Source organism: Amblyomma maculatum, chromosome 3 (assembly GCF_055883805.1).
Source record: "Amblyomma maculatum isolate TAMU_Amacu chromosome 3, ASM5588380v1, whole genome shotgun sequence".
Taxonomy (NCBI): domain Eukaryota; kingdom Metazoa; phylum Arthropoda; class Arachnida; order Ixodida; family Ixodidae; genus Amblyomma; species Amblyomma maculatum.
Window position 1 is genome coordinate 111,883,403 of NC_139346.1, and position 27,405 is coordinate 111,910,807.

Here is a 27,405-nt window from a genome sequence, read left to right on the forward strand (position 1 = left end):
CATGCTACTTGCAGACTTCAAAGCAGGACAAAAGTACTCATATAGTCCCAGAAATTAGCTACGCAGAAGAGCTCCACTTCAGCCCCCTCATATAATCTGGACCCTTACCTTGTACGCATCTGGAAGCGGCGGAAACAACTCTTGCGCACCCTTCGCACTCAGCCCAACAATTCCCGCCTGTCTAAGCGTGTCACCAAATGGACGTTACAGGTTAAACAACACTGCGTTACACTTGATGCAAATCAATAGAGCAAAATTTGTAACACCATCCACTGCACGCTAAATAAAAAACGAACCTGGCAGTAAAAGAACTCCTCGGGCCTCAGCCGGCTCCTGTTACCACTATCAAGAAGTACTATTCGCTACTAGGCACGGATTCCTTACCAAACCGACTCCGCGATCTTTACTTTTCTCCTGTCCTACCTAGCCTTCATCCTCAGTACTGAAGTAAAATGTGATGTTGGGCTAGTCGGTTCATGTCGTAAGGAAATACAAAACTGCGCAAAAAAGACGGGACAAGAAGAACAGAGAGGCACTGCGAGGTCTGCGCTTCGTGTGTGCCTCTTTGTTCTTCTTGTCCCGTCTTTTTTGCGCAGTTTTGTATATCCTCAGTACAACTGTGCTTCCAATGCAGAACTTGATGAGCCGCTTACCCTCTGGGATCTTGACTGGGCGCTAGAGCAGCTAAAACGAAAGTCTGACCCGGTAAGGACCAGAATACATTCTGCCTCATTCAAAACCTCTCTTTCAACGACAAAGAACATTTTCTGAGCACTACAAACGTACACTAGGAAGAATTCACCCTTCTATTATCTTGGAAACAATAACTTATAACCCTACTGCCAAAGCCAGAAAGAAAAAGTGGGCTTCAAAACCTCCGCCCGGTTTTTTTAACATCCTGCCTTTGAAAGACCGTGGAACGGATGGTGCTCAATCGGCTCCAGGCTCATCTAGAATTCACAGATTTCTTTCTCCCTCAAACAAATGGCTTCCGAAAAGGTGTGTCCACTCAGGACCTCTTTTTTTCTCCTCACACACGAATTTGACCCTCCACCTTCTTCCCAGAACCAAGCCATAGTGGCCCTTGATGTGCATAAGGCCTTTGAACCTTTCCCATGATGCACTCTTAAACCTCCTGGCCTCTACTAGTTCTGGTCCATATGTACGGCTACCTCACTGCATTGCTCCGCCACCTAACGGCCAAGTTCCGTGTCCTTGATTCTGTCTCTGATCCTTTCCCCCTGACAAGTGATACTCCACAGGGTGCTATTCTGTCAACCAGCCTTTGTAGCCTTAGAATGGCTCCCCTATCTCGCACTCTAGCGTCTATCCCAAGCGACCTTACTCTTTGTTGCACATCCAGGTCTCCTGGAGCAGTAGAGCAGCAGCAGCAATACCCTAGCAACAGTGATACCTCACAGCAAGGTATCGATGCAGTCGCTAGTTATCTTGACAAAGTAGGGCTACTTCCCGCACCTGAAAAATCGTTAATGCTGCTGATATAAAAAACACGCTATCAATGCCATCATAACCGTGTAATCAATCTCACAATGGCAGGTAACCCCATCCTTCGCGTAGCGCCCTGCCGGGTCCTTGGACTTCATAACCATGAGTCAACTAATCAGGCCAATGTTTCTAAAACCGTTAAAGTTGGCAATCAGCTTACACATCTAGTTCGCCGCATTATCAATAAGCACGCAGGGCTACGCGAGAATCAAGTCATGCAGCTTGTCCACGCATTAGCGCTCCGCACAATTCTATATATAACTTCCTACCTTACTCTAACGTCTCGCCAAAAGCGTCAGATTAAGGCTGCGCTATATATACTGCACAAGGCGGTCCTTAACGTCCCTGTACATACGTCCACAGAGCGCTGATACTCTACGGGGCTGTTCTTGCTCCTGGGAGACTTCATACGGCAACATCAAGACCGGCAAACGGCACGTCTTTCTAGCACCAAACAAAGACATTGGTTACTGCAGCAAGTTGCACTCAAACCTATCGACCTCCCAATCATTACACCTACTTCCTCGCTCTCGGATAACCTCAAAGTAACCCCCTTTTCAAAAAATGTTGCACCCGATACTTGTCCCGCTCGCGTTTACAATCACGTTAACACTACTGATTCCACCATCGTCTACACAGATGCATCACGAACTAAAGTAGGAGCGGCTGCTTGCCAATTGACAGCTGCAGCGAGTTAGTGACGCATACCCTCGGTCTTTACATAGATCCTCCTCCTACAGCGACTCTTAGGACCCTGCCAGTAGTCGCCAGTATTCAAGACGTCGCACAGCCACCCCCCTAACTCTTCAGGGTATATTATAGCATTATCATCATCAGCCTGACTATACCCACTGCAGGGTGAAGGCCTTTCCCATATTGCTCCAATTAACCCGATTCTGTGCTAGCTACATCCACTTGACCCCTGAGAACTTGTTAACCTCATCCGCCCACCTAGCTTTCTGACGCCCCCTGCTTTGCTTTCCTTTACTTAGAATCCAGTTTGTTACCCTAAGTGACCATCGGTTATCCTCTCTTCGCCCTACATGTCCTGTCCATGCCCATTTCTTCTTGATTTCCACTAGAATGCCAGTAACTTGAGTTATTTCTCTGACCCATTCTGCACGCTTCCTATCTCTCAATGTTGTCCCTACCATTTTTCGTTCCATAGTCCTCTGGGTTGTGCTCAACTTAAGCAGAACCCTCTTGGTTAGCCTACAACTACTCTACTCTTCATAACAAAACGAAATCCACATTCAGTACGAAAACATTGAGGAAACCCTCTGTACATTTTCTCTCACTGATAAATATCTCACTACTACGCAAATACTCATTCTTTGACAAATACAACTAAATACACTCCTTACTCCTGCGCGACCCTTTCTATACCGAATTAGACCTTCCCCCACGTGCTCGAATTGTTTTCAACACTATGCAAACTTAGAACATTGCATATTTTCCTGCCCTGATGTAATTCAGTCACCTCACTCTCTATACCCTCCTCCCCCAACGTGGCGGGCTTAGTTAGCCTCTAACCAACTGAAAGACTAGTTGGCCGTAGGGACCCTGGTCTAGAAAATTCTCGACGGTTAATAGTGCTTTGAATAAATTTTCCTCTTCCTCCTTGCGACCTTCATAAATTTGCTCATTTTCGCTAACAGTAATTGGAAAATTGCGAACCAAAACCTGATTAATCTAGCTCTAATTAGTATACGATGGAAATTCTCTGAAATATCAGTATGCCTATTTTCGTCTCGTGCCGCAGAAAGCTGTTGGGTGGTTTAAAAAAAGTATGACAGATGTGCTTGCAGAATGTTGCGAATAAGCAAAAAAAATTTGTTTGTTTGTTTTTGAACAGAAGACAGCAAATATCACTCCGCTTAAAAAGCACGGAGCCAAATAAAGCCCCAAGCGAAATCTAGAACGTGGCCGACATAATTTTTTATTTTTGCATATCACGATATTTTATGCTTTCTAAGGTTGCTTTAATTAGCAAAATAATGTATTTTCTAGTAACAATAACGGCGTGCTTGATGAAACACCGCATGACAACATGAAACGTGATCTTTTTTATTTTATAGCTGGAGGCGCTGGCATCATCGATGCTGAGATTTTACATAAGTGTCGAACAGTAGTGATTATATATCTGCAGCCAAATAATCTAAGAGGTATATTTATCATAATGCCTTCCCTAATATGCTTATCTGAAGATAATATCGTTGCCATTCCTCATAAAGGTGTTCTCACTAGTATTGCTGCGCTTTACCTTTCGTACTAACATGCTTAGATAACATAACATGTCTGGATGACATGGTCGAGATTTCAAGAGCTGCCCACATGGGAAGTTCCTCCGGCACAAGATGGAGAGATGAAGTCGAACCCTCCGTGACTCTTCGATGCCTATTCAAACACGCTAACTCTATACTAAGCGAATGCGCTCGTATACGGCTTCGGTTGCTGCTGGGCGGCGTATCTATGTCGGATGGGAGAGAGGAATACTTTATGCCGAACACATTTATAGCCTATGAGTGTCGACCGAATTTGTGCGTCCGCGATGGATGTCACAATTGTAATTCTTGACATGTGAATAGAATGTTGAGTAAACGAATGTTTATCTGAGGTAGAAGTAGAAAAGTGCGTCTTTTCCTGCAAAATGCCGTTGATGTGCAATAATTACTTAATAAAATACAGCCACAATGTAAACTAGACGCCAAAATAGCCAAGCATGTCGACATAGTGTGCAGGCGCACAAACAGCCATCGACGGCGAATTTGTCCAATATACGACAAAATTCTGCAAAAAAGCGTGCAGAAAGAAAAAAAGGAGCAAGAGAAGAGAAAGGAATTATCCAAATCAGTCTAAACGTAGCAAATGAGTGAAAAAAAGTCGTAGCATGGGTTTTCGCCTTACCGCACCGGATCAGGAAGAATTTGTCATTAACTACGAAGCTTCTGAGAAAGCTGTATAGCTTTCCTTTGTTGCCGTATGGCTGCGCTTGGGTGAATGTCAGTGAGTAATTACTCCCTTATTACATAAATGAGATCTGAGTACTTCCAACCAATGTTTATTGAGAGAGGCACAAATTCAGGAATTAGTCATTAAGCAAGTCTCAAAGACCAGGTACGTAGAATGAAGATCTGCAAGGCAACCGTAGACGAGAGTCGTTAATTCAGTCGTGACATTCAGTTAAAGCGGGTGTCGTATATTTATGGCAGAAATTTATTATCTCAAAACTTATGACACATTTGCAGTTGGAATTCCACTGGCGTCCACTTCTGCAGCACTCAAATGTGGCCCGACGCGTTTAAGATTCATATTCGTTATAGTTATTGTCTTGTCTCAATAATCTTAATTTCTATAACGTCATCCTTGTTACTTTATTTGTAGTAATAAATACATGCATGCAGTTTCGTAGGAATTATTGTAACGGAATCCATCAATCAAACCACTACGCTATGAAAACGAATCCATCTGGAATAAATATGGGTATGGGTATATGTATATGTATATATATATATATATATATATATATATATATATATATATATATATATATATATATATATATTGGTACGATGAAATAACAGAGGGGTGTTTACAATACAGATGGGAGTAACAAATCGAGGCCTGCTGCTCCAACCCGCCCCCTCCCCGTCTCTTCTTCCTCTTCTCTTTTTTCTTCTTTTATAACGCACAATACCTCATCCTAGTCAGTAGCATTACATTTCCCCCCTACTCACCCGAAGCTCTCTTAGCGTGTTTCTGGGTCATGCGAGGCCGATGACTTCTAACGGGCAACGTGACACAGTTCAGTTTTCACAGACCGACGACCTGATGCAGCAATAGGTTAAGTCAATGATCCGTTTGAGCGATGAAAACCTTCATAGTGCCCCAAAAGATTTTGATGTAGGCCGCGGCGCTGAATTAGACGCCACAGCCAGACTAAATCATCAATAGATTATGTGACACGCCGGTGACTGGCATCATATCGTGCTTTGGAGTGTCCTGTGAAGACTAGACCGTAAGCGGGCGATTCTCCGAGCTTCTTCAGCGAGACAGAGGGTCGAAGCTAGCCAGGGATCTTCACAACTTGAGAGAGGCAGGATAGTATCCAGTGAGTATCGTGATGGTCTGGCATACAGCAAGAAGAATGGGCTGTACCCAGACTTCTCATGCGTGGCGGCATTAAACACATATGTATTTAAGGGTAGTATTGTGTCCAAGTTCTTTTTTTCCTGCATCTACATACATGGCTAACATGTTGATAAGTGTTCTCTTAACGCGCTTAGTCGAGTCATTTGTCTGGGGATAGTATGTTGTTGAGTATCGGAAAGTTACGAAGTACAAACGCATGAGCTTCCCAACAACACCAGCTGTGAATTCATGGCCCCAATCTGTGATTACAATTGCTGGCGGTCCGTGTAGCTAGATTATTGAGTGCTGCAGGAAAAGTGACATGTAACAGATGGAATAGCGGCGGTTTCACAGTAACTTGTAAGATAGTTCGCTCCAACTACAATCCAGTGATTTCCACCCAAGGACCTCGGAAACAAACCCATAAGGTCATGACATACTTGAGTGAGCGGATCTGTTGGGGTCTTCACAGGGTGTATCAGGCTAGATGTAGCTGTGGTGCGCCGTTTGTGGCGTTGACAATGCTTGCAACTGGCAATGTATTGCTCAATCATCGAACGCATTTTGGGCCAATGGAATCTTTCTTGAGCACAGTGGAGTGTTCGAAGCGATCCTAGATGCCCAGAAGTCGGATCATCGTGCATTACACCTAATACGTCAGAACAACGCGTGTTGGGAACTGCGAGTAGGTATCGCTGGCCGACAGGGGAGTAACTCTTTTTCCATAGGAGGTCATCACGCACTCAAAAACGGCTTGTCGCTCCTCTGGCTTGGGTGACCGTAACGAGAGGCTGCAGGCCCTTGTCCCTTTGCTGTTCTGTGTTGAAAACCTTTGGGTCGGGGAACGCCGGTTCGAGGGTCGTTATATAATTGTCGAAATCATCGGTGTCGGATTCGGTCGTGGCCACTGGCATACTAGAAAGACAACCTGCCTCTGCATGACGCATACCGCTTTTGTAAACCACGGCGAAGTCCTATTCTTTTAACCGGATGACCCAGCATGCGAGGCGACCTCAAGGTTCTCGAAAGATCTGCAGCCAACAGAGTGAACAATGGTCGGTTACAATATTGAACGTCACGCTGCACAGCAAGCAACTGCATGTAATACTTTTTTTCGTCAGCAAACTATGGTACGCATTTGAAGTGTTGCATTGTTCGCGTTTAAACTTACAAAAGCTCATTTTGTAGGTGGCGCGAAAAAACGAGGACCAAGAGTAGAAAGACAAGACGTAGAAGGACAAGGACAAGAATAGGACACAACACGAGCACTCGTGTTGTGTCCTTCTGCTCTTGGTCCTCGTTTTTTCGCGCTACCTACAAAATGAACCAGATTCAACTCGCCCAACATTCAACCTTACTATTACAAAAGCTTCACGGGATTTGTGCTGTTTTCATTTGGGCGGCGGAATGGGAACGCTGCAGCAGGACGAATCTGTACCGGCGGGTTAGAGATAGGGATTAGAGGTTCAGGCATCTCTTTTTACGGCTGTTGCGGCACGCGTCTTTCTCTCTCTCTCTCTTCGTTTTCTTTCTTCTTTGCTTTCTCTATTCTATCCGCACGAGGCAGCGGAGGTGGCTCAGCTACAGAGCCAGTAGCAGGCCCGTGCATATTCATTCCCTTCTTTCTACAGCCACCACAACAACACACCGTCTCTTTTTAAGCCAGGTGATCAATCGATTTTTGTTTTTTCGCAATGTTTTCTGCTCATTCTTGCGCACCGTCTGCCAAGCTAGGCTGCGGCGCCTATTGCCTGAGTTTGCTGTCTCTGCCGAAGAAGTAGCGTGTGGGATTTCTGGATATTAAAGGGAGGTGATCGAGAGTGTTAGATTTATTTCAGCTAGGTTCTCTCCGGAATATTTGTTTGGTGTAAATAGAAGAAGTTGTACCGCAATCTGTGTGATACTGTCTTCCAAGAAACCTTGTACAGGGCCATACACAGTGAAGGCCCTGGGACAGATGTATTCAAGACAGTTAAGAAAATTCAAGCGCCAAAACCGGGATCGGGAATAGCGAATCTTAATTCTCCTTCTCTAACAAGAGGATAATAGTAGTGATGATAGGCTAGTCAGCGGAGCATTTTAGCTGAGCGTGTACTCCCCATTGGACAGGATTGCACAAGATTAGATGAAACAGGTTTGGATTGAATTGGGACTAACTAGTGTATAACTAGTGCTAATCAGTCATTAGTTATCACTCAATAGTCATGAGTAATGATAATGGCTGGCTATGACGTCATCACATAGTGACGTAACGACTTGTGATGACGTCACCAGGCGAATTTAACCCCGCCGGGTATTCGATCCAGGCCTCCATGCTGCTACATTCATTTGGCGGTGCCTCGAACGCCGCACCTCAGCATATAGAAGCAGACTAAGTGAAGCAGCCATCATTACCGTCTCAAATTTATTTACAGGTGAGAACAGGTGCTGTATCTGTCCGTCTTCACGGACACCTTAACCGAATAGTAAGGAAAATGAGGAAGGCGGGAGTGAAAATAGAAGAACAGTAGCGGAGGACTTCCACCGCGCTGCAGGTGCTTCCGCCTCATCGCACTTAAGGGGTCAAAGGTGCCCTCTATGGGATGCATAGACTGAAACCATATAGTAAACTACTTGTGCAAAAGCCATGTCTTTACTTTCAATCCTAACCTAAGCATAGCCATGCAGATAGCTCTGGCGTAACTGCAGGTTTAACCACAAGCTAAACCACTGCTACTTGTTTTCTTCTGCTGCGTTGCAGCTGAACGTTGTTTCTCGCCAAGTGAAAGTTTTTCTAATCATGTCAGCACATTAAAAAGACCATATCCTCATGAAGGCCAAAAACACGTTACCTTGCGTTTTTTCTGTCGAATCCTCACTCAGTAGGCACTCGCAGTGTTTCGACTTTGTGTTGTTTTTGCCAGTAAAAGCTGTGTAAAAGAGCAAAAAGAAACTCATGGCGAGCAGCACATAGCCGACGCTCCGGAACTTCAAAGCCACCATGCAGCCGAGCTCATCTGTAAAAAAAAAAAAAAAGAAACAATGCGATAACAGCGTCAAACACTGTACCTCCAAGGCTCTATAAAGGATATCAAGCAGAAAAGTGACAGGCCGCTCACCACACGCACGCCCCACAGAAATGTCAGTGACTTGAGTGCACGTGCGTAAATAGCGGGTGCACCACTCACTACACACATATTACAGCTGGGGTGCCTGTTGGCTCCTCGGCATAACAGCATCGTCAAATTCCTTGTGCCTTTGTGGCGGACACTGTATTTTACTACCTTGCCAGAGCACATGAGATGCAGGACCGCTTCTGATTCGCCTGTCCATAAAGGTTACGGCTTGCCCTGCATGTACACCCGTGTTGGTGGTAGCTGAGTCGGGGTACAAAACACCATATAATGGATTGGTACTACATCATATGCGTGGGCATTTAATAATTGTGAAAGGGGCAGCAGTTCTTATAGGTGCATGCATTTGAGCACCCTTTGAAACTTGAAGTAACCGTCCGCTCGCTGCGTCATCATGTACACGGAAATGACGGCTGCACACAGGAATGAAAGATTAGACCTCCCACCTCCACATCGGTCTCTCAAACCTAGCGAGTGCAGAGACTGGAGAAAATGACAAACTAACCGATTCTTTTCATCTTATTTATACGGGGAGAGAGAGAAGCCTCCAAATTTCTGCACCAAATGCCGGATAATAGCCAATCAGAATCATCTAAATTTGGAAGGCCCCATTTCTCCCGGGCGTATATTGATGGAATTAGAGAGAAAGAAACCTGCAAACCTCTCCTCCGGACCCGGTCTCTGGAGCAGCAAGCTCGAGTAATCCGTCTGGCACGGGACGCTTTGCGAAAAACGTCCCACTGCAGGGCTCCCTCTACATTAGAGGCCCCCTAGGGTCTTACTGAGGGAGCGGAGGGGCCTCTACATCGACAGCAATAAAGTTGTCTTGAACTTGAACTTGAAAAAATGTTTTTGATCAAACCAAAAGCACAGTAGCTGTCGCACATGGTGCAGAGGTAAGAACGGCGCCGTAAAGAACGAAATAAAATATTATTGAACGAAATTAGGGGAAAAAGGTGTTTACTGAGGGGCTCCGAAAGCAATCTGTCCACTTCGTGGTTTTAAAAGGCAACTTCGAGAATATTCATAATAATTTTGTTATGTTGCCAAGTCATAATTCTTTGTCGTATATTTGCGCCACGTCTTTTAATATGTTGATTTCAAACTCCCATGTGCAACCAATTCCAAACCGCGAAGCTATGAACCGAAACAAACCAGAGTTTGCGGCTGAGGACGATGCGTGGTGTGGCGCACAAGTGATACCAAAAAGAAGAGAACACTTGAACATGCGTTGAATGGCTGAAGTAGCGCGTTAACATTATGTGCGCTTTAATAGAATTGCCTTAGGCTGCGTCTCAGAATTGCGTAGCCTCAAGCATTTTATTCAAGCGCGCCAAATGTTAACGCGCGAACGGAAGGTCCCCGCCATATGTGGCGGGGCGGCGCTTTAATAAAATCTTTAGGCTGCATAATGTAACGCTCAGAATTGTGCAGCCTCAAGCATTTTATTAAAGCGCGCAAAATGTTAACGCGGGACTGGAAGGTCCCCGCCATATGCGGCGGGGGCTAGCCTGCCACCAGTGGTTGTACCTTTCATAGGCTGTTAAGGCAAAACCCTCTATTGCCTCATCACTGTCGACAGAAGGTTGTCAGCAGAAGTGTTACGCTTTCGACAGCAGGAGTTAAAAATAATTTAATAAACCTTGTCTCCACCGGAAATCGAACCTCCATCTCTTGGATCCCCAGCCAAGCGGTTTACCAATTACGCCACGCCACGAATTTTGTTTCTTTATTGCCTAGCTTTGTCATACGACATAACACGAAACTCTTACCAAAACTTCAGAAAAGACACACAAGGCAACATATATGAATGAATCGTGAAACGCTCTTTCTAATTTTCCTTGTCTACCGTGAAGATGATATTTGGATTCCGCGAGTGACAGATACAGCGCCTTTGCTTTCCTTTCCGGTAGACTAATTACAGAACGCCGGTGAACAATTATTCGTTCAATGAAATGCTGGATAGATAGATAGATAGATAGATAGATAGATAGATAGATAGATAGATAGATAGATAGATAGATAGATAGATAGATAGATAGATAGATAGATAGATAGATAGATAGATAGATAGATAGATAGATAGATAGATAGATAGATAGATAGATAGATAGATAGATAGATAGATAGATAGATAGATAGATAGATAGATAGATAGATAGATAGATGGATAGATGGATAGATGGATAGATGGATAGATGGATAGATAGATAGATAGATAGATAGATAGATAGATAGATAGATAGATAGATAGATAGATAGATAGATAGATAGATAGATAGATAGATAGATAGATAGATAGATAGATAGATAGATAGATAGATAGATAGATAGATAGATAGATAGATAGATAGATAGACAGACAGACAGACAGACAGACAGACAGACAGACAGACAGACAGACAGACAGACAGACAGACAGACAGACAGACAGATAGATAGATAGATAGATAGATAGATAGATAGATAGATAGATAGATAGATAGATAGATAGATAGATAGATAGATAGATAGATAGATAGATAGATAGATAGATAGATAGATAGATAGATAGATAGATAGATAGATAGATAGATAGATAGATAGATAGATAGATAGATAGATAGATAGATAGATAGATAGATAGATAGATAGATAGATAGATAGATAGATAGATAGATAGATAGATAGATAGATAGATAGATAGATAGATAGATAGATAGATAGATAGATAGATAGATAGATAGATAGATAGATAGATAGATAGATAGATAGATAGATAGATTAGATAGATAGATAGATAGATAGATAGATAGATAGATAGATAGATAGATAGATAGATAGATAGATAGATAGATAGATAGATAGATAGATAGATAGATAGATAGATAGATAGATAGATAGATAGATAGATAGATAGATAGATAGATAGATAGATAGATAGATAGATAGATAGATAGATAGATAGATAGATAGATAGATAGATAGATAGATAGATAGATAGATAGATAGATAGATAGATAGATAGATAGATAGATAGATAGATAGATAGATAGATAGATAGATAGATAGATAGATAGATAGATAGATAGATAGATAGGAAACGCAGAGAGGTTGGCCGGAATGATTAAAATCTGGTCTGCTACACTGCACTGGGGAAGGGGAGAAGAAAGATGATGATGGGTGACTATGGGAGAGAAGGCATATGAAATATAAATGGCATATAAATACAGACACGGCAGCTTGCTTTACAAGCGCGATTCAAGTCCAGTGGCGCACAAAAAACGGCAAAGAGTCGGGCTGCCTGGACACCCTTCCCCTTGTCCTGCCAAGTGCTGAGCTGCAGTTCCTCCGACAGAGGCCTTTCGTTCGCATACAATGGCCACACCAATAATATATGGTCCGCAGTCTCTGGACGCCACAAGTTGAACATTCCGGCGAGTCTACCTATCCAGTTAAATGTAAGTACCTGCGCGTGAAAACCATGTTTATTGGAAGTCTATGTAGCAAACATACCTGATGACGCTGAATATCACGCGGAACATAAAATTTCAATGTTCGATCGAGCCGTTTTTGAATAATGTGTCGGGCGTCTGGCTGGACCCAGTAAGCTGCTGTAGCCTTCTACATAAGTTCATAATAAGGCACATCGTATCCGCTCTTGAAAAAAGCACAGCTTTTTGGAGGCTATTGCTGAGTGCCCTTTTCGCTTCACCATCAGCCTGTTCATCTCCATGGAGCCCGCAGTGGGCAGGGATCTATTCAAACATTATCATGTGGCCTTGCAGTTAGGTAGATGTGAGGAGCTTCATAATGTTTAGTGCCAGGGGCTGGTAGGCAGCGTGGCATAAGAAAATTTGCAAAATTTGTAATGTATCATTTGAATCCGTTTATATACACCATTTTTGAGGTGGTTCCTACATATGTAGCGAATACATTCCCGAATGGCTACAGGTTCAGCAGCGGTTGATGTAGAAGTATGTTCCGAAAGGAAATGTGGAGTCCTTTTCTGATCTGGTATGACCACAGCTGCAGCGGATGCCTGTGCTGACACAGATCCGTCAGTTTATACGTGAATATAATTAGGATAGTCTGACCAGATGTGCACCAGAATAAGTTATTTGAGACCACTAAGTGGCACCATTCATTTTTTTAGTATCCCAGGAACACGAAGGTGCCCCAAAGGTTTATCCATCACGCATGGTAGTTGAGCGGGACGATATGGGACGACATATTTTGTTGGTACTTCCGACTGATGGCAGAGGAGTGCACTTGTAACACTGCAGTCCGGCCGCTCGTCCAGAATCTTGCTCAGTGGGTGAAAACGGTGTTTTGTAAATGCTCGTAAATATACACGAAGTGGTTCGTGTGACAAGTATATGAATATTGGGCGAGCATGTGCGTCTTCACTTTTGCCTTTGTTAGAGGTGCATCTGAGCAGCCCAAGGCACATTTTCAGTGTCTACGCTTGCACGCTCTCTAAACTCCACATGCAGGAAACGCTCATATTAGAGGGTACTGGCAGACTGTATCGGATGTAGCCAACAAACAGAGTCTTGTAAAGCCGTAGTAAGGAACTCTCAGTTGGACCCCATTTGATGCCAGCTATGAAACGAAGTACATAGCAAAAATTGATTAGCCTTTTCTTCACCATATTAATAATATGTTTCGACCAAGATAGTCGATGATCAATAATTACTCCCAAGAATCTGTGCCTTGAAAGGTACGGTATTACGACTCCATGAAGAGTAATTTGGTAGCGGCTGACACATTTGCCACCAAATTCGACCGCTGCACACTGTTCTGCCGCTAAAAACAAACATTAACACCGTAAGTACATCGATGTCGATGACACAACTCGTTGTAATCTCGCCCGTAGTTGTGGCCGCGTCGAACCAGAAGCCCAGGTTCAGATATCTTCACCAAATGCACTTATGGATGTTAGTTGGCAGTTCACTCCCCAGGCCAATTAGTGCAACGTTAAATAAAGTTGAGCTGAGGAATCCTCCCTGTGGAATGCCACGACCGACCTGAAGCGGGTAGTATTTTCATGAGGCGTAGTCACGTAAACAGAGTGGCCACTGAGACCGCTCCCAATCCACAAGTACAGACGGCCACCAACTCCGACGACCTCAAGTCCATCAAGAATAGCATCATAGAGGGCGTTGTCGTAAGCTCCCTTTATATCTAAAATGACAGCAGCAACTAGTCGGCGGTGACGCTCTTCTTGTTCTACTGTCGCCACAAGGTCGATGACGTAGTCGATGGCAGAGCGTCCCCGGCGAAAGCAGTCATCATATTTGGATAAAGGTCATTACTCTCTTGAAACCACTCGTCTTACCAGCACCATTCGCTCTATACCATTTCCGACACAGCTTGTAGGGCAACTGGCCGGCATGAGGCACGTTCGAGAGGGGGCTTTCCAGGCTTCAAAACAGCAACCAGGCAGCTAACCTTCCAGTGTTCAGGAACAGCACTAGAAGCCCATATATCACTGAAGTAATTAAGTAGCGCCGTTCGACTATCCTTGCCTAGGTTTGATAAGGTTGAATAAGTAATCTCGTCAGGACCAGGTGCAGATGAATGCCCACAAGAAGCAAGAGCAGCGTCTAATTCAGATATTGAAAAGGGCAAGTCGTATTTATCATTCGCCGATGGTGGCGCACAAACCTCTCAAATTGGTGACTGTGCCTGGTTTGTGCCCCCATAACCATTTTACAAAAATCTTCAGCTACGTCAACCTCATTTTCGGCGTTGCTAAAGGGCCAGGGGACGAAAAGTATGCCTTTCTTGCGGAGGTGTGCGCACGATTCTCGCAACATGCCAGATACGCGACAGTGGCTTACGGGGATCCAGTGATGAGCAGAACTGTCTCCAACGTTGTCGTCCTAACCTCGCCAGGTGGCGCAAAACGCTTCGTTGAGCTCGGCGTGAAAATGCGAGATCGTACGCGGATTTAGTTCTTATGCACTTCCTTTCAGCTCGCCGACGAATCGCGCGAAGCCGCTCGAATTCTACGTCGATTCTGGACACTGACGCCGGCACACAAGCCTAGTGAGTGTTCCGATGAGAGAGGAAGTAATGAGGTCTTCTATTTGAGATGGTGACTGCAGATCTACACTGGAAGCCCCCACAGATACCCTAAAGGTGGGCTAGTCCGTGTATTGCACACGAGGCGAAGTGGCAGGCGCGAACCACTTGATGCATACGTACGTTGTTATGTGATTACTTCCATCTGTTTCCACATCACTGCACCAAGAAACAGAAGGATGAAGGCTTCTGGAAACAAACGCCACATCCAAGAATCTGCTAGATTTTTCTGCGTAGAAACGTCGGTGAGCCGACGTTTACATTGACGAGATCCTGCGTACGCACAAAGTCTGCCAGATCTCTTCCTCAATTGCTCATTATGGCACTACCCCACTGGGGGTGGTGAGCATTAACCTCACCCATAATAATACGAGCAGGTGCACAACACCGGATTGTTTAAAATAGATATGACTCGTCCAAGCCATCTCTCAGTGGTATATAAATGCCAATTACAGAAAAGACTCATCCTTTCAGATTTAATGTCAAACAAATGTAGGGATTAGTGTTCTGGTGCTCTAAGGCATGGCAGACTTGTGCAATGCCTTGGCGTACATAAACCAGCACTTTGCTTCTTTCGTCTGCTTCTCGAGATCATATCAGAACATATCCAGAAATGCGGAAAGCAGCCCGAATGTTGAGCTCACAGATCACAATCACAGGAGAGCGGTACTTCTGTGATCGCTCTCAGAAGTCGCTCAGGCAACCGTGCAGGCCTCGGGAATTCCACTGCATCACTACACAGAGGCGCAAGTGCATCTTCATAGAGGTGGCGTTAGTTTGTTGCCTCACTGTGAATTATTGCAATGCCGCCAAGAGCGGCTCAAATGCGTCCAAGAACGGAACAGCAAAACGTTATTTAGACAAAGGCGATTCTCTCGGCGCAGGTGGGGCCCACAGTCCAGGGCCCCAGTGGCCTTAGCCGTCTTCTGCGCTCTGTCGATCAGCTTGAGCTGATCATCAGGCGTCGAGCAGGACAGCGCAGCCTCCCACTACTCCGGTGTTGGTGTGCTGTCTATTGGCGCCACCTGTGTTTTCTGACACGTCCATGTAACATGGTAGAGTGAGGAAGTTCCCCCCATAGTTGGCATTTATTCTCACATGTTGTGGGGTAGACGCAGATAAGGGCATGTTTTTGTCTGTGGCTGTCTCCAAGCAACCGACTGCTCTCTATTAAAGTATTCGTGGGGAGGTGGGTAGATCCTCCTTAAGGCTCATTGATGCTCAAGGATGGCTCCGTAGCATCTAGTGACTGCGTCCAGTTCCCCGGTCGTTGTGCGCCTCCCGATTGGCGTATGCTCGGGAGCATACACCAATCACAGCATCTTTTACAGGTGCAACCGGTTTACAAAAAAAAAAGAATATATATTTGATCCTACCTACAGGTCAGCCCGAAAGTCCGAAAATACAAGTGTCGAATAAATGTATTTAAAAATTCCTTTTTTTTCCTAAAACAGTTCATGACTGGAACAACTTACCGGAAGGGATGGTCTGCGCACCGCTATCCTCTTTCGGCAGTGATTTAGCAAAGTTCTTGTTTAAATAAGTGTCATGGAACTTATTTTCTTGTGTGTTTCTTCTACATGCTCATAAGGCTATAATGTCAATATTCACAATCCTGTATATGTTGTAAGATATATTTAGTTCCTCCTTTTGCCGAGCTTACTGCCTCTATATTCACTTTTTTGAGCGATTACGTTGTTTATTCTCATATTGTTTTTACTTATAGCAATTCATTCTTTTTTTATGTTGCACTCTGCTACATTTTATGTTATTTCGATGTTTGCCCCCTACAATAATGCCCATGCGGGCGCTGTAGGTTCTTGAATAAATAAATCAATCAAACACTGTCACACGTTCGAAGCTGTTAAGCTACGCCGCATTGCCCCGAAGTTCAGCTGCTTGCCTAGTCACCACAGTCGCAAACGTGCATTCACATGAGCCTCCGATTTACCCAACATAATTCGACAATTTTTTCGTGAACTCCCCTTGCATCGAGGTGTGAGCCGCATTGCCATTCTCTGGGACAGCTGCTCCCTGCAGGTAGCTCTGATCCAGCGCTCCTCTTTTTTGGGTACTACCGGTCCCAATCATCCTTCCCAGCACACCGGAATGACTTCTACGGCCCTGCTCCACTAACTCGTTCCTACTACAGTGCGCCACCTCCTTCGCAACGACACCAGCGGCTGGACTTTGTTGATCGCTTCGATCCTGTTCAAGAGGACTATTATCGTGACCGTGCTAGCGAACCACCATTTTTCCACCGCTGTGGTATACTGGATCACATATCTCGAATCTGCCACCACCGGAAACAGGTTCCTCGTTACCAGTGCCAATGGTCGAGTCGTCGGCCTAGTGTCAATCCAGCAGTCCCTGACACCACCTTTCCACCCCATTCGGGCCCCTACCGCTACGCTCCACTACGAAACGACTCTAGCTTCTAACCAGTCTCACATCTGCTCGCCGCTCCCGACGATCGCCCTCTACCCGCCGTTCTTCGCCGCCACCGGGAAACTGATGTGTGCGGGCGATGGAGGTGCGGTCGCCAGGTCATTGATGTTTCTAATTCCTCTACCTTTCGTTATGCTAAAGAACCACTTGGAGGTGTTAGTGGATGGTGTTTGTTTTATGGCCTTAGTCAATATTGGTGCTATACTGCAATACTGTCCATGGTGCGATTAGATTTTAAGAATCGCCTCGGCCATAAAATTATGTTTGGTTGGGATCGAACTGTCATATTTCGGGGCGTACGAGGAGAATCGAGAGTTCCGCTTGGATTTATATAAATGTAGCGATCGCTGGTGACATGTTCAGAACTGAATTTAAGGTGCTACCGAGCTCTACACATAACATTATCCTAGGAATTACGTTTTTACAACCATGTGGCGCATCTCTTGCGTTCAACAGTGGCGGTATTTCAATAAGCTCTAGCATTCGGTCGGCCTTTAAAAGAATCGCCGCGGACTGCCCAGACATTTTCTGTTTTGGAAGATACCGTCGTTCCGATTATGCCCGCTATCTTCGTCCCAGTTGTGTCCCCTGGTGCGTTTCCCAGTGCCTTCGTCGCTGTGGTGGAAACCGCTTCCCTAGCCGGCGCGAAAAGAAATGTATTGGTGATCCGCAGCGTTCTTCAGCGTGGCGCAGCATGCCATGCTTCGGACGGTCAATCATTCCAATGTATCTGTCGTACTGCCGCTTGGTTTGAAACTCTCCGGCTTTGAAAAGAACGCCTTACTGTCCACATCGCTACGCTCAGTGGTGGCTTTGCTCGTTTAACTAGACATCCCGATATGAGCTATTGCCAGTTCCTGTCCATGATAAACAAATCGCTACCCACCAATGCCAGCCGAATATTGATGGAAGTTCTTGTAAAACGTGTGGATGTGTTCTACTTCGCTCGGGATCAGCCAAAACCAATTCTACCTGCCCGCACCAATCGCATGATCGACACCGGGTCTGTACACCCGATTAGACAGTTTCCGTACCGTGTCTCACGTAGCTTCAGAACGTAAAATAATTAGCGAATAAGCCCGTGATATGATGCAACAAGGAGTTATTCAGGAATCATCGAGCCCATGGGCCGCCGCTGTGATTCTCGTGAAAAGGAAAGATGGCACATGGCTATTTTGTATGGACTATCGCCGGCTTAACACTGTCACGAACAAGGATGCTCACCTTCTCTCACGCGTTGATGACGCCAATGACAGCCTCCATTCAGCTTCCTATTTTTACTCTGTTGAATTAAGGTCCGGATACTTGTAGATCCTGATGCATCCTAAAGACAAATAGAAGACTGGGTTTATGACTTTAGATGGGTTCTACGTATTTAATGTGATGCATTTCGATCTATCCAACGCTCTGGCTACCTTTGAAAGATTTATAGACACTCTTCTGCGTGGACTGAAGTGGCAAATTTGTGTGTTACCTAGATCACGTAGTGGTTTTCGGGAGGACATTCGCCAAGCATAATAGCCGTTTAGCTGTTGTCCTTAACTGCGTGGAGAAAGCCGGTCTCGTGCTGAACACTATGAAGTGTCACTTCGGGGTACGCCAGATTGAAGCTGTCAACTGCTTCAAAGAGCCCAAGACTGTGAAAGTAATCAGGAGCTTCTTGAGACTGTGCTCTTACTTTCGGCGCTTCATCTCTAAGTTTGCTGACGTAGCCTACCCGCTCACAAGCCTTTTGCAGAAAGATATTCCTTACCAATGGACTCCAGAATGTGATTTTGCGTTTCGCGAGCTCAAGATTATTTTTACCCCAAGACCCATACTGCGTCATCTCAGCCCGACAACCCCCACTCACCTCTACACTGATGCCAGCGGCATCGGCTTTGGTGCGTGGCTCATAAAATGGCATGGCGGGAATCAAACACGCTGTCGCTTACGCAAGCCGAACCCTTAGAAAGTCTTAAAGCAATTATACCGTGACGGAGCAAGAAGGCCTTCGTCTTTTTCGCTGCGCAGCGGTTTCGCTCACACTTTCATCGACGGTCCTTGCCAGTCATCACCGATCATCACTCGCTTTACTGGCTGATGAATCCGCGCGACCCCTACGGTTGGTTTGCCCTTCAGGGCATTGCACGTTCAGGAGTTCAAGTTTACAATGTCGTACAAAAGTGGCAGCCAACACGTTAGTACTGACTGCACCTCGCGACTGCCTCTCGCGACTACTCTTTGCGATGACAACTTCGACAACTACGTTGCTGCCGTTTTTGTACAATTTTCGGATCTTGCCACTTTCCACCGAGAACAACAAAAATATTGACTTGGCAATGGCATCTGCGAAATCGTTCTGCATTCCCGATGGTTTGCTCCACCGAAACCGTTATTCCTCCGGCGGTGAGCGTTTTCTGCTCATCGTTCCGGCTAGTCTCTAATCATCTGTTCTACACACAATGCACGCTGACGTTGCAGTTGAGCACTTGGGGTTTGCCAGGACCTTTACCTGCTTTAAGCAACGAATTTGCAACCCAAAATGCGTCGAACAACTCAGCGTTACGTGACCTCCCGTGTGCAATGCCAGTGGTTCAAGCTTCCCACGACTTCTCCGCCGGGCTGCTTACATCCAGTGATACCACCGACCACACCATATGAGCAAGTGGGTGTTGCCCTCGCAGACCTGCTTCCCAGCTCGTCCAAAGGCACTCGCTGAGTCATCGTCATCTCGCGCATTACTGTGAAACTGCCGCCATCCCTTCCGCCACCGTCGCTGACACCTCTTTCTTCTTCACGCTATCTTCCTCCGTCATGGACCTCCATGCGTCAATATTAATGACCGTGGCCGCCAGTTTATGGCCGTTGTTGTGGAACAGCTTCTGCGCTTTTGTACTTGCCAGTTGCGTCTCTCTATACCATACCAGCACCAGACAAATGTCCTAGTTGGACGTACAAATCGGCCACTGACGAATATGCTTGCCGTGTATGTCGACTTTCATCTCAAGAACTGGGATGACCTGCCTCCCTTCATTATATATGCTTATAACACCTCAAAGCATGGAACAACTACTATAGCCCATTTTTCCTTCTCTATGTCCGTCAGCCTCAAAGTTCTCTCAACACCATCTTGCCGTTCTTTCTCGACACCGAGGCTTTTGTTTCCATCACCCTCTGCTGCACTGAAAAGGCTTGTCGGCTCGCCTGGTTACGCACAGTGGCCTCGCATGACCGCTCTAAGCAGCGCTACGATCATCCGTATCAGGACGTCTGCTACCTTTCTGGAGACTTAGTATGGCTCTGGACGCCTCTCCGCAAGCGTGGTTTGACCCGGAAGCTGTTGTCACACTACACTGGCTCATTTATTGTGCTCATATGCATAAATGACTTGGATTTAGTGGTGTCTAGCCGATATTTCCAAGGCTGCCCTTCTCGAATAGCACAAGTTGTGCATGTCGCAAGAACGAAGCGCTGCCACCCTCGGGACTCTGACTGGCAGATCAGGGGGCTTCATCTGCGAAGGAGAAATGTCAGGCAGCACTGAGGAAAGAAAGGCAAAGAAAGAAGAAGCTCGCCCTCTTTCAGTGGATACACCAGGCTAAGGTGGACTCTCCCCTGTAACTAACTTAACAATATGTTTAGACGACGTTAAGGCCATCAGATGAAAACACGTCTATCATTGACTAGCTCATTTACAGTGAAACGTGGATCATCACAAGAGAGAGTATGGAGCACAAGCAAGCTGAAAGGCTCATCCTAATGCTATAAACAGTTACTGGAAAACCGGAACACTTGTAAAGATCAGACCGCGCAAAAAGCACTAACGCAGAACAGAAGACGTCACGACGCAACGAACGCTATCGAATGATTTATTTTGCCTGCTAGCAATATTTATATGAGCGGTCACGCATGACACACTATGACGGCGTCACCAATCTTTGACAGACAGAATTTTAGCAGATTTGAATAATTTCATCGCCTCCTTAGCTAGCTTCAGAGCAATGTAAGAAACAAGCAACAAAAACAATGAGGTTCGTCAAGCAATAGCACAAATGACTATCGGAGAAGGCGCGAAAGGCGTGATAGTCTTTTTTATCTTGTACGTATCTCTCCTGAAAACCCCGCTCGGCAGAGTACATGCTTATCGAAGCAGCGCTGATGGACTTGTCGACATCCTTCTTTATGGTGAAAGACCACCGAGTTTCCCTCAAGGTAAAGCTCCAAAGAGTCTGATATAATAATTTCCACTATTAAATATGTTTTTCGCATGGATGATATGCAAAATGAATGAACGAAGCCGATATCAGCTATGCAGCCAGAGCATACGGAAACTTTTTGACAAAACATATTGCCTTGTTTACCATGGTAAATTCGTATAAAAACTTTGTCGCAAGAATACTGTAGCCGTGCCAAGAATAAACATAAAAATCATATGGATTTACTTATAGTTTTCTGTGTCACATGCACTCTGTGTTTTTATAAATCCACATCAGCTACTCAAACGCAATGCTTCGGAAAAAGTACCGACCATAGATACATTGACTCAGGCACCTTCTAAGAGTAGAAATTATACAAAATGCTTGTTAAATTTGTGTTCAAATACAAACAGCCTGCGAACACGACAATAAAAGTGCGTTGCTAAGGAGGTGAGTCATCATTGGGTCCCTGTTGAAAGCATTCAGAGTACTTGCTGAAAAGTGGCCCACGTATCTCATTATGCTGAATGTGCATGGGCTCAATTAGCCCAAAAGGAACTGGTGTCGATTACCTATTTAGAATACACTCTGAAGAAACTAATCGATTTTGCGTTAAACATCCACCAATAAAAAACGTTAATATTTTGACATCTTAACTGCTTAAGCCGCTCTGTTTCATTATGCACACGTACGTGTCTGTATACGTTTCCTAACGTTTGCAAGTAGGGAGTCGGCGACCGTTGAAATTGCTGTTTATTCATCAGAAATGCAATATGATTAGTCAGGTTTGCGTTCGAAGTTTTGAAAGCGAAAAACAAAAACTTGTTTCAACAACGAAAATAAAGCCCTGACTAAGAGCCAGTTTAGCACCCATAGTAATCATCTGTATACAATGCATCGAAAAGAAAATGAGAGCACTAGCACGCTTGCATTCTTTCTACTATACATTAACACAAACTGGGCAGAAAAAATACTTGTAACAATTTCACTGAGAAACTCATCGCTGTTCGGTAACACTCAGGTCTTGGAATAAGGTAAGCAACTGTACGTCATTACTATGTTCCCTAATCGCTATAGACGGTTCCTGTTCAGAAGAAACCGTGCGTTATGAAAAGACTCGGCTGAAAGCTCATTTACGCATGAAATTCATTTAGCTTCTGCTTTCGGTGTGCCGTCGGCGAGAACGAACAACAGAATAAGAGAATAACTGGGAGGCAAGCAAGTATGCCGTCGACGGCAAGAACAAAAACTAATTTTTATCTCTCTTGCAGTATTTTATTGGTGGAAGCTGGCCACTTTGAGCTATAGGTCAAAAGGTATACTTAGCAATCAAATTTCCCAAACATAAAGCCATTCCCTTTGGGAAGGATGCAATTATGAACGGTATGCCACAGAATCAAGCCTTCTTCAAGGGGTACGCGCAAATGACATGGAAATATGGAAATATAAAGGCTCTTTTAACAGAACAACGAGAAACACTATTCTTGCACCCCCCCCTCCCCTCCCCGTATTATCGAGGTTTTCAAGAATTAGGCTAGCATACGAAACTTCTTTTGTGTGTCTACCGGCACAAGAACCAATGGGGATTTTACCACGTACTTTCTAAAAACCAGCAGTAACCCTTTAAACATATTATTAGGGGCTCTGTACGGTGGCTGGGTAAAGCCTGGCTTGGTTCAATGGCAGAGTGCACCTAATATCCCCACAAGGCCGAATAGTTTGCACATGTATAGTCTTGCTAATCACTACACTTGGAGGGCACTTCAGTCAGCCCACTTGAGGTAAAGCGAAGAGACGCTAGCAATGTATAAATTTTAACCGTTCATTAGTGCACCATATTGACCTGTAGTGTTCCAGCTAACTCAAGTAGCCAAGCAGCGTCTTACGGTGGCGTGCTCGCCGCCACCACTTGTGTTTCGAGTTTGGTCGACTTTCTGCTCAATGTCACTTGGCCAGCCAGTGTTAGCGAAGAGTGGAGACGCCTCCCCAGTCTCTATGTTCTTCGGAACATTAAAGATGAATTATCGCCTAATGTCCACCATGTCTATCCGCGCTAACGATGCCAGGATTCCCGTCACGTTAACATCGTCGACCAAAGGAACGTGAGTCGCTGCTCCGTAGAGCGCGGTTAGCATCGCCGGCCGAATCAGTTACGCACGCCAGCACAGTAAACGGGATACTTCTCGGGTGCGTACTGTTCCTTGCTCATGTAACAATCTTTCTTTCCATGCTAATTTTCATTGCATTTCATTCTAAAAAGCAGTAAACGCCGTTGAGGTTCATGGCACTGCTAGAAACGTACGACCTTAAAGCGAACATATTCACCAACACGTCATCGTCCATCTTACCAATGGTTGCATTGGCGGTAAGGTTGCAGTTGTCGGAGACCCACCTTTCATCGTGCAGGAACTTCAGCATCAGGGTGTCCGTGAAGTTGAGCACTACGTTATCCCCTTCCCGATCGACTTCTTTTCCAAGGGCTCGCGGTTCGTCACAGGTTTGCGCCACACCTACGAAAAACAGAAGCGCGGCGTTGACAAATTTTACACTTACACACTCACCGAGAATGCGGCGCAGAAAAGGCGCATTTGGCAGCGTTTGCCGGTGCCCTCTGCACAAAGTACACCACGCTAAGATTCTTTCGGCGGCAGGATAGCAACCCGTTTAATTCGCTCTCATCTACTGCGTATAATTTGCTGGCTTCCTGAAAAACTTTCATTTCTCTCACTTATCGAATCGTAGCTGCCTGATTCCCGAAGGGAGTAATCAATAACTTCGATTAACAAGAACCACAACTGGCACATAGCGATAATTGCAATGCGAACGACCTTTCGCTTCATAAACATCGAACTCTGAGGAAAGCTAGCCGAGACGTATGGTACTGTTACTTTGGAAGGGCGAAATCCAGGCCATGTATTATCAATCTCGCCACAATAACAATGTTTAAAAAGGACAAGCGACACGGTGTCAAAGCAATAATGAAACTCAGTGGAAAATACTTTTTATCAGGCACAGGCGCATGTCTTTATATTACCTCCACATGCTCTCTGTAGGCTTAATAGTAGGTGTACCTCTTTTTAACTGTTTTCTCGCTTTTGCGCATACATGCTAAAACAACGCTTAAAACACCCTTGACGTCATTGATGGTTAGAGCCTACTGTTCGAAAAATGCTTGATTAATTCGTAATTCACAATGTGCCATCTAAAGCTCTGATATGGCTAGTGCAAGTGCTGTATGGTATTGGTGTTTTTAAAACTGGCGTCAGTTGCTCAAAATGAGGGAAATATATTGAACTTGAAATTCTTGTAAATGCTTCGCACCGGAAGTGCCACTGATCTGGTTTCTCACGTATCTTGCAGCTGATTTCCCAGGCATTTTCGAAAAAAGGGATAGAATACGTAGCACGCCGCCACAAATCACATATTCCAACACCATAGCAAACTGACTGGAAGAAAGATTCACCCAACCAGCCGCATGACAAAAGCTATAGCTTACACTGTTTCACAAAATAAGTAAAATAATGATGAACGATGCTTACATCACCGAAGTTATCACAGAATCATTTTTAATACTATATCTTCACTTTTCGCTATGCTTCCACCCATCCATACGAATCTAAATTTAATGTGGGTTCGCACCACTGTGTTTAAACGTGGAAGCTTATACGCCGGAGCAGCACAAACCCAATATGACTGTCCAAAACAGGATTCGGCGGCTGGCGACTTGATGTTGAATTCAAAAATTACTGAGGTTTTACTGAAACGGTTTTCAAATTGCATAACATTTGGTCGTTGGAAAGAACTGGTTTTGTTATTCATATGTGTCGTTTTTTTTTCCTGAGTTTTGTTAATAAGAGCAAAAACTGGAAACGCTTGCTAAAAACGCGCCGCGATCACGCCACCGTCGCTGGCGGGAGCGGCTTGGGTGGGCCGCCGCAACTGGGAAAGCGGCGGAGGTGCGGTCAACCTCGGAATGCCGGCCGGCCAGTTAGGCCGGCAGTGCAATTCACACACTCTCTTCGATCCACCCCGCGCTTTAGTGATCGATGGATCAGCGAAAGATGCTGCTGGTTCCGTCTATTTCTAAAGTTCGATCGTTCTTTGCTATAGGTTCTGCATGTTCAAAGATACGTTAAGTGTTTAAGGATTGTTCGAATTATTAATAACATTTTAGGGCGATAGCATTTAATGGCTCATGCTCGCGGATTGTGTCCGCCAATATGTCCGTCCGTAACTCTTTCGTTAGATGGGAGGCGGTAGCTGGCAGCTGGCATGGCCAAGTAATGCCTGGAAGTAGAGTTTCCTGATATTACTCGGGTCTCTCCTTTTATATGGGAAGGTTATATCAAAATCAGCCTGCCAAGGCTCTTGCATTCACGTTATCCCTAGGCCACGCAGACAAGTTCATTCGGCTCGGTTAAAGCGGGGCTTTATATGTTGGCTGGTAGCTTATACTATCGCGAAGGTGGGTAAAAACTAGAAAAAAAAGAGGGGCCGTAGTGGAGAGCTTCGGACCACTGCGTGATATAGGCTTTCGCCTCATCGCAGTTTAGTGAGCCAAAGTCCCCCTAGAATTTTAAATCCAGCTGTCAAGTCATCTGAATCAACGCCCACGCAGCAACTCCACGCAAATGGTACGCAAATATAGCACGTGATAACCTTGATGAAAACAGTACACGTCATTCAAGAAACCCTAAACGGTACGACACAACAAAAGTACCAGGACCAGGGTGTTCGACCGTACTGCGCCGGCCAGTCTAACATGCACATTCCTGTGAGCTCGGTTCTGAAGACGGAAGCTGAGACTTACAAACGTTCGTACCTTGTGCCATCAATAGTTACTATATAGCTGGCTTAACGAGTAGATGGTTTCTGTCTCCCGATGTTCTTGAGACGTAGAGCAAAACGCGAGAAGAGGACGTTGTTATTGTGGAATATATAGAAAGAATGTAGAGTGAAACTACGCAGTATGAAGTTTGAGAGCGCCGTGCGTCTGCACTAGAGTCCGAGTTTAGCACGTCGCTGCTGTACAACGCTTTGTAGGCATTTAAGCAGTGGAAATCTAAGTAACTTACATCATGGTGAGGTTGAATATACAGATGGCCGCGTGAGACAAAGAGCAGATCAATATGTGTCAAGACCTTTGCAGAAAGCACGACAAGGCACATATTGTATGCTGATAGACGAGGAGCTTCTTGGTAGTCGCTGTACGCAGCTGGCCTTCTCCAGAATTGTCGCCAGGATTAGCTTACACTGACGCACGACGTGGGATATTGGGGCAAGTCAGAAACTAAAGTTAACAATAGCCCCCTCTTTTTCTGGAATCGAGAGAGAAATCTGATGTTTGAGGTCGTTTATTTTCTCTGCTCTTTTAATTTTCCTGTTTTCCATTTTTTTTTTGATCGTTTCCAATTCTTGGCGGCAAAAAAGTTTCATTTGATGAAAGCTACGTCAGGCTTTTCGATCATATTCTTCCTAGGAAATGTTCTTGCTTTCTACGGATCTTTTTTTTTCGAATGTCTTTTTTAACATTGTCGTTGCGTTCGTTTAGTTTATTGTTTAGTTAATTCGAAACGAGAACGTCTAGCCCCTGCGGCATATAAATTTTCATGTCTTCGTATGCGTAACTTCCACATTTAAATTTCATCTCGATGATCAATATTTCCTTTCCACTGCCTGTTCGTACAAGCAATAGCGACCAGTTCAACGTTGTTTCGAATCAACTCCGTACTGAAACAGCACTTTTAGTTTCTGGAGATGCGACCATCTCATCGGCGTTTGCGAAACTATTATTAAAGTTGGCGCAGAGGTAGAACATCCGCTTCACGTGCAAGAGCACCATGGTTGGAATCCCAGTGCCGCGCATTTCTCCACGGGAATAAAAAAAAAAACACGTTTCGATGGAATTTCATAAAAAGGCTTGGGGTGCGACCTGATTCCGGTAAACACCTCCGGAAAAG

General features: G+C 45.0%; 1 protein-coding gene across 2 annotated transcripts in view; it reads right to left on the bottom strand.

The window, feature by feature from the left end:
- LOC146195702 (carbohydrate sulfotransferase 2-like) overlaps positions 1–26,492 on the bottom strand; it is a 35,971-nt gene extending 9,479 nt beyond the window's left edge. Inside the window, exons 1-4 of one of the 2 annotated variants that reach the window (XM_084597878.1) lie at positions 26,268–26,492; positions 23,838–23,955; positions 18,492–18,581; positions 8,469–8,633 (exon numbers count right to left, since the gene is read on the bottom strand). In XM_084597878.1, coding sequence (XP_084454004.1) covers positions 8,469–8,633; positions 18,492–18,581; positions 23,838–23,844 — 262 coding nt within the window. In that variant the 5' untranslated portion in view covers positions 23,845–23,955; positions 26,268–26,492. The remainder of the gene's footprint in view (positions 1–8,468; positions 8,634–18,491; positions 18,582–23,837; positions 23,956–26,267) is intronic. The other variant, XM_084597879.1, reaches the window with a different exon arrangement.
- Positions 26,493–27,405: the final 913 nt, after the last annotated feature.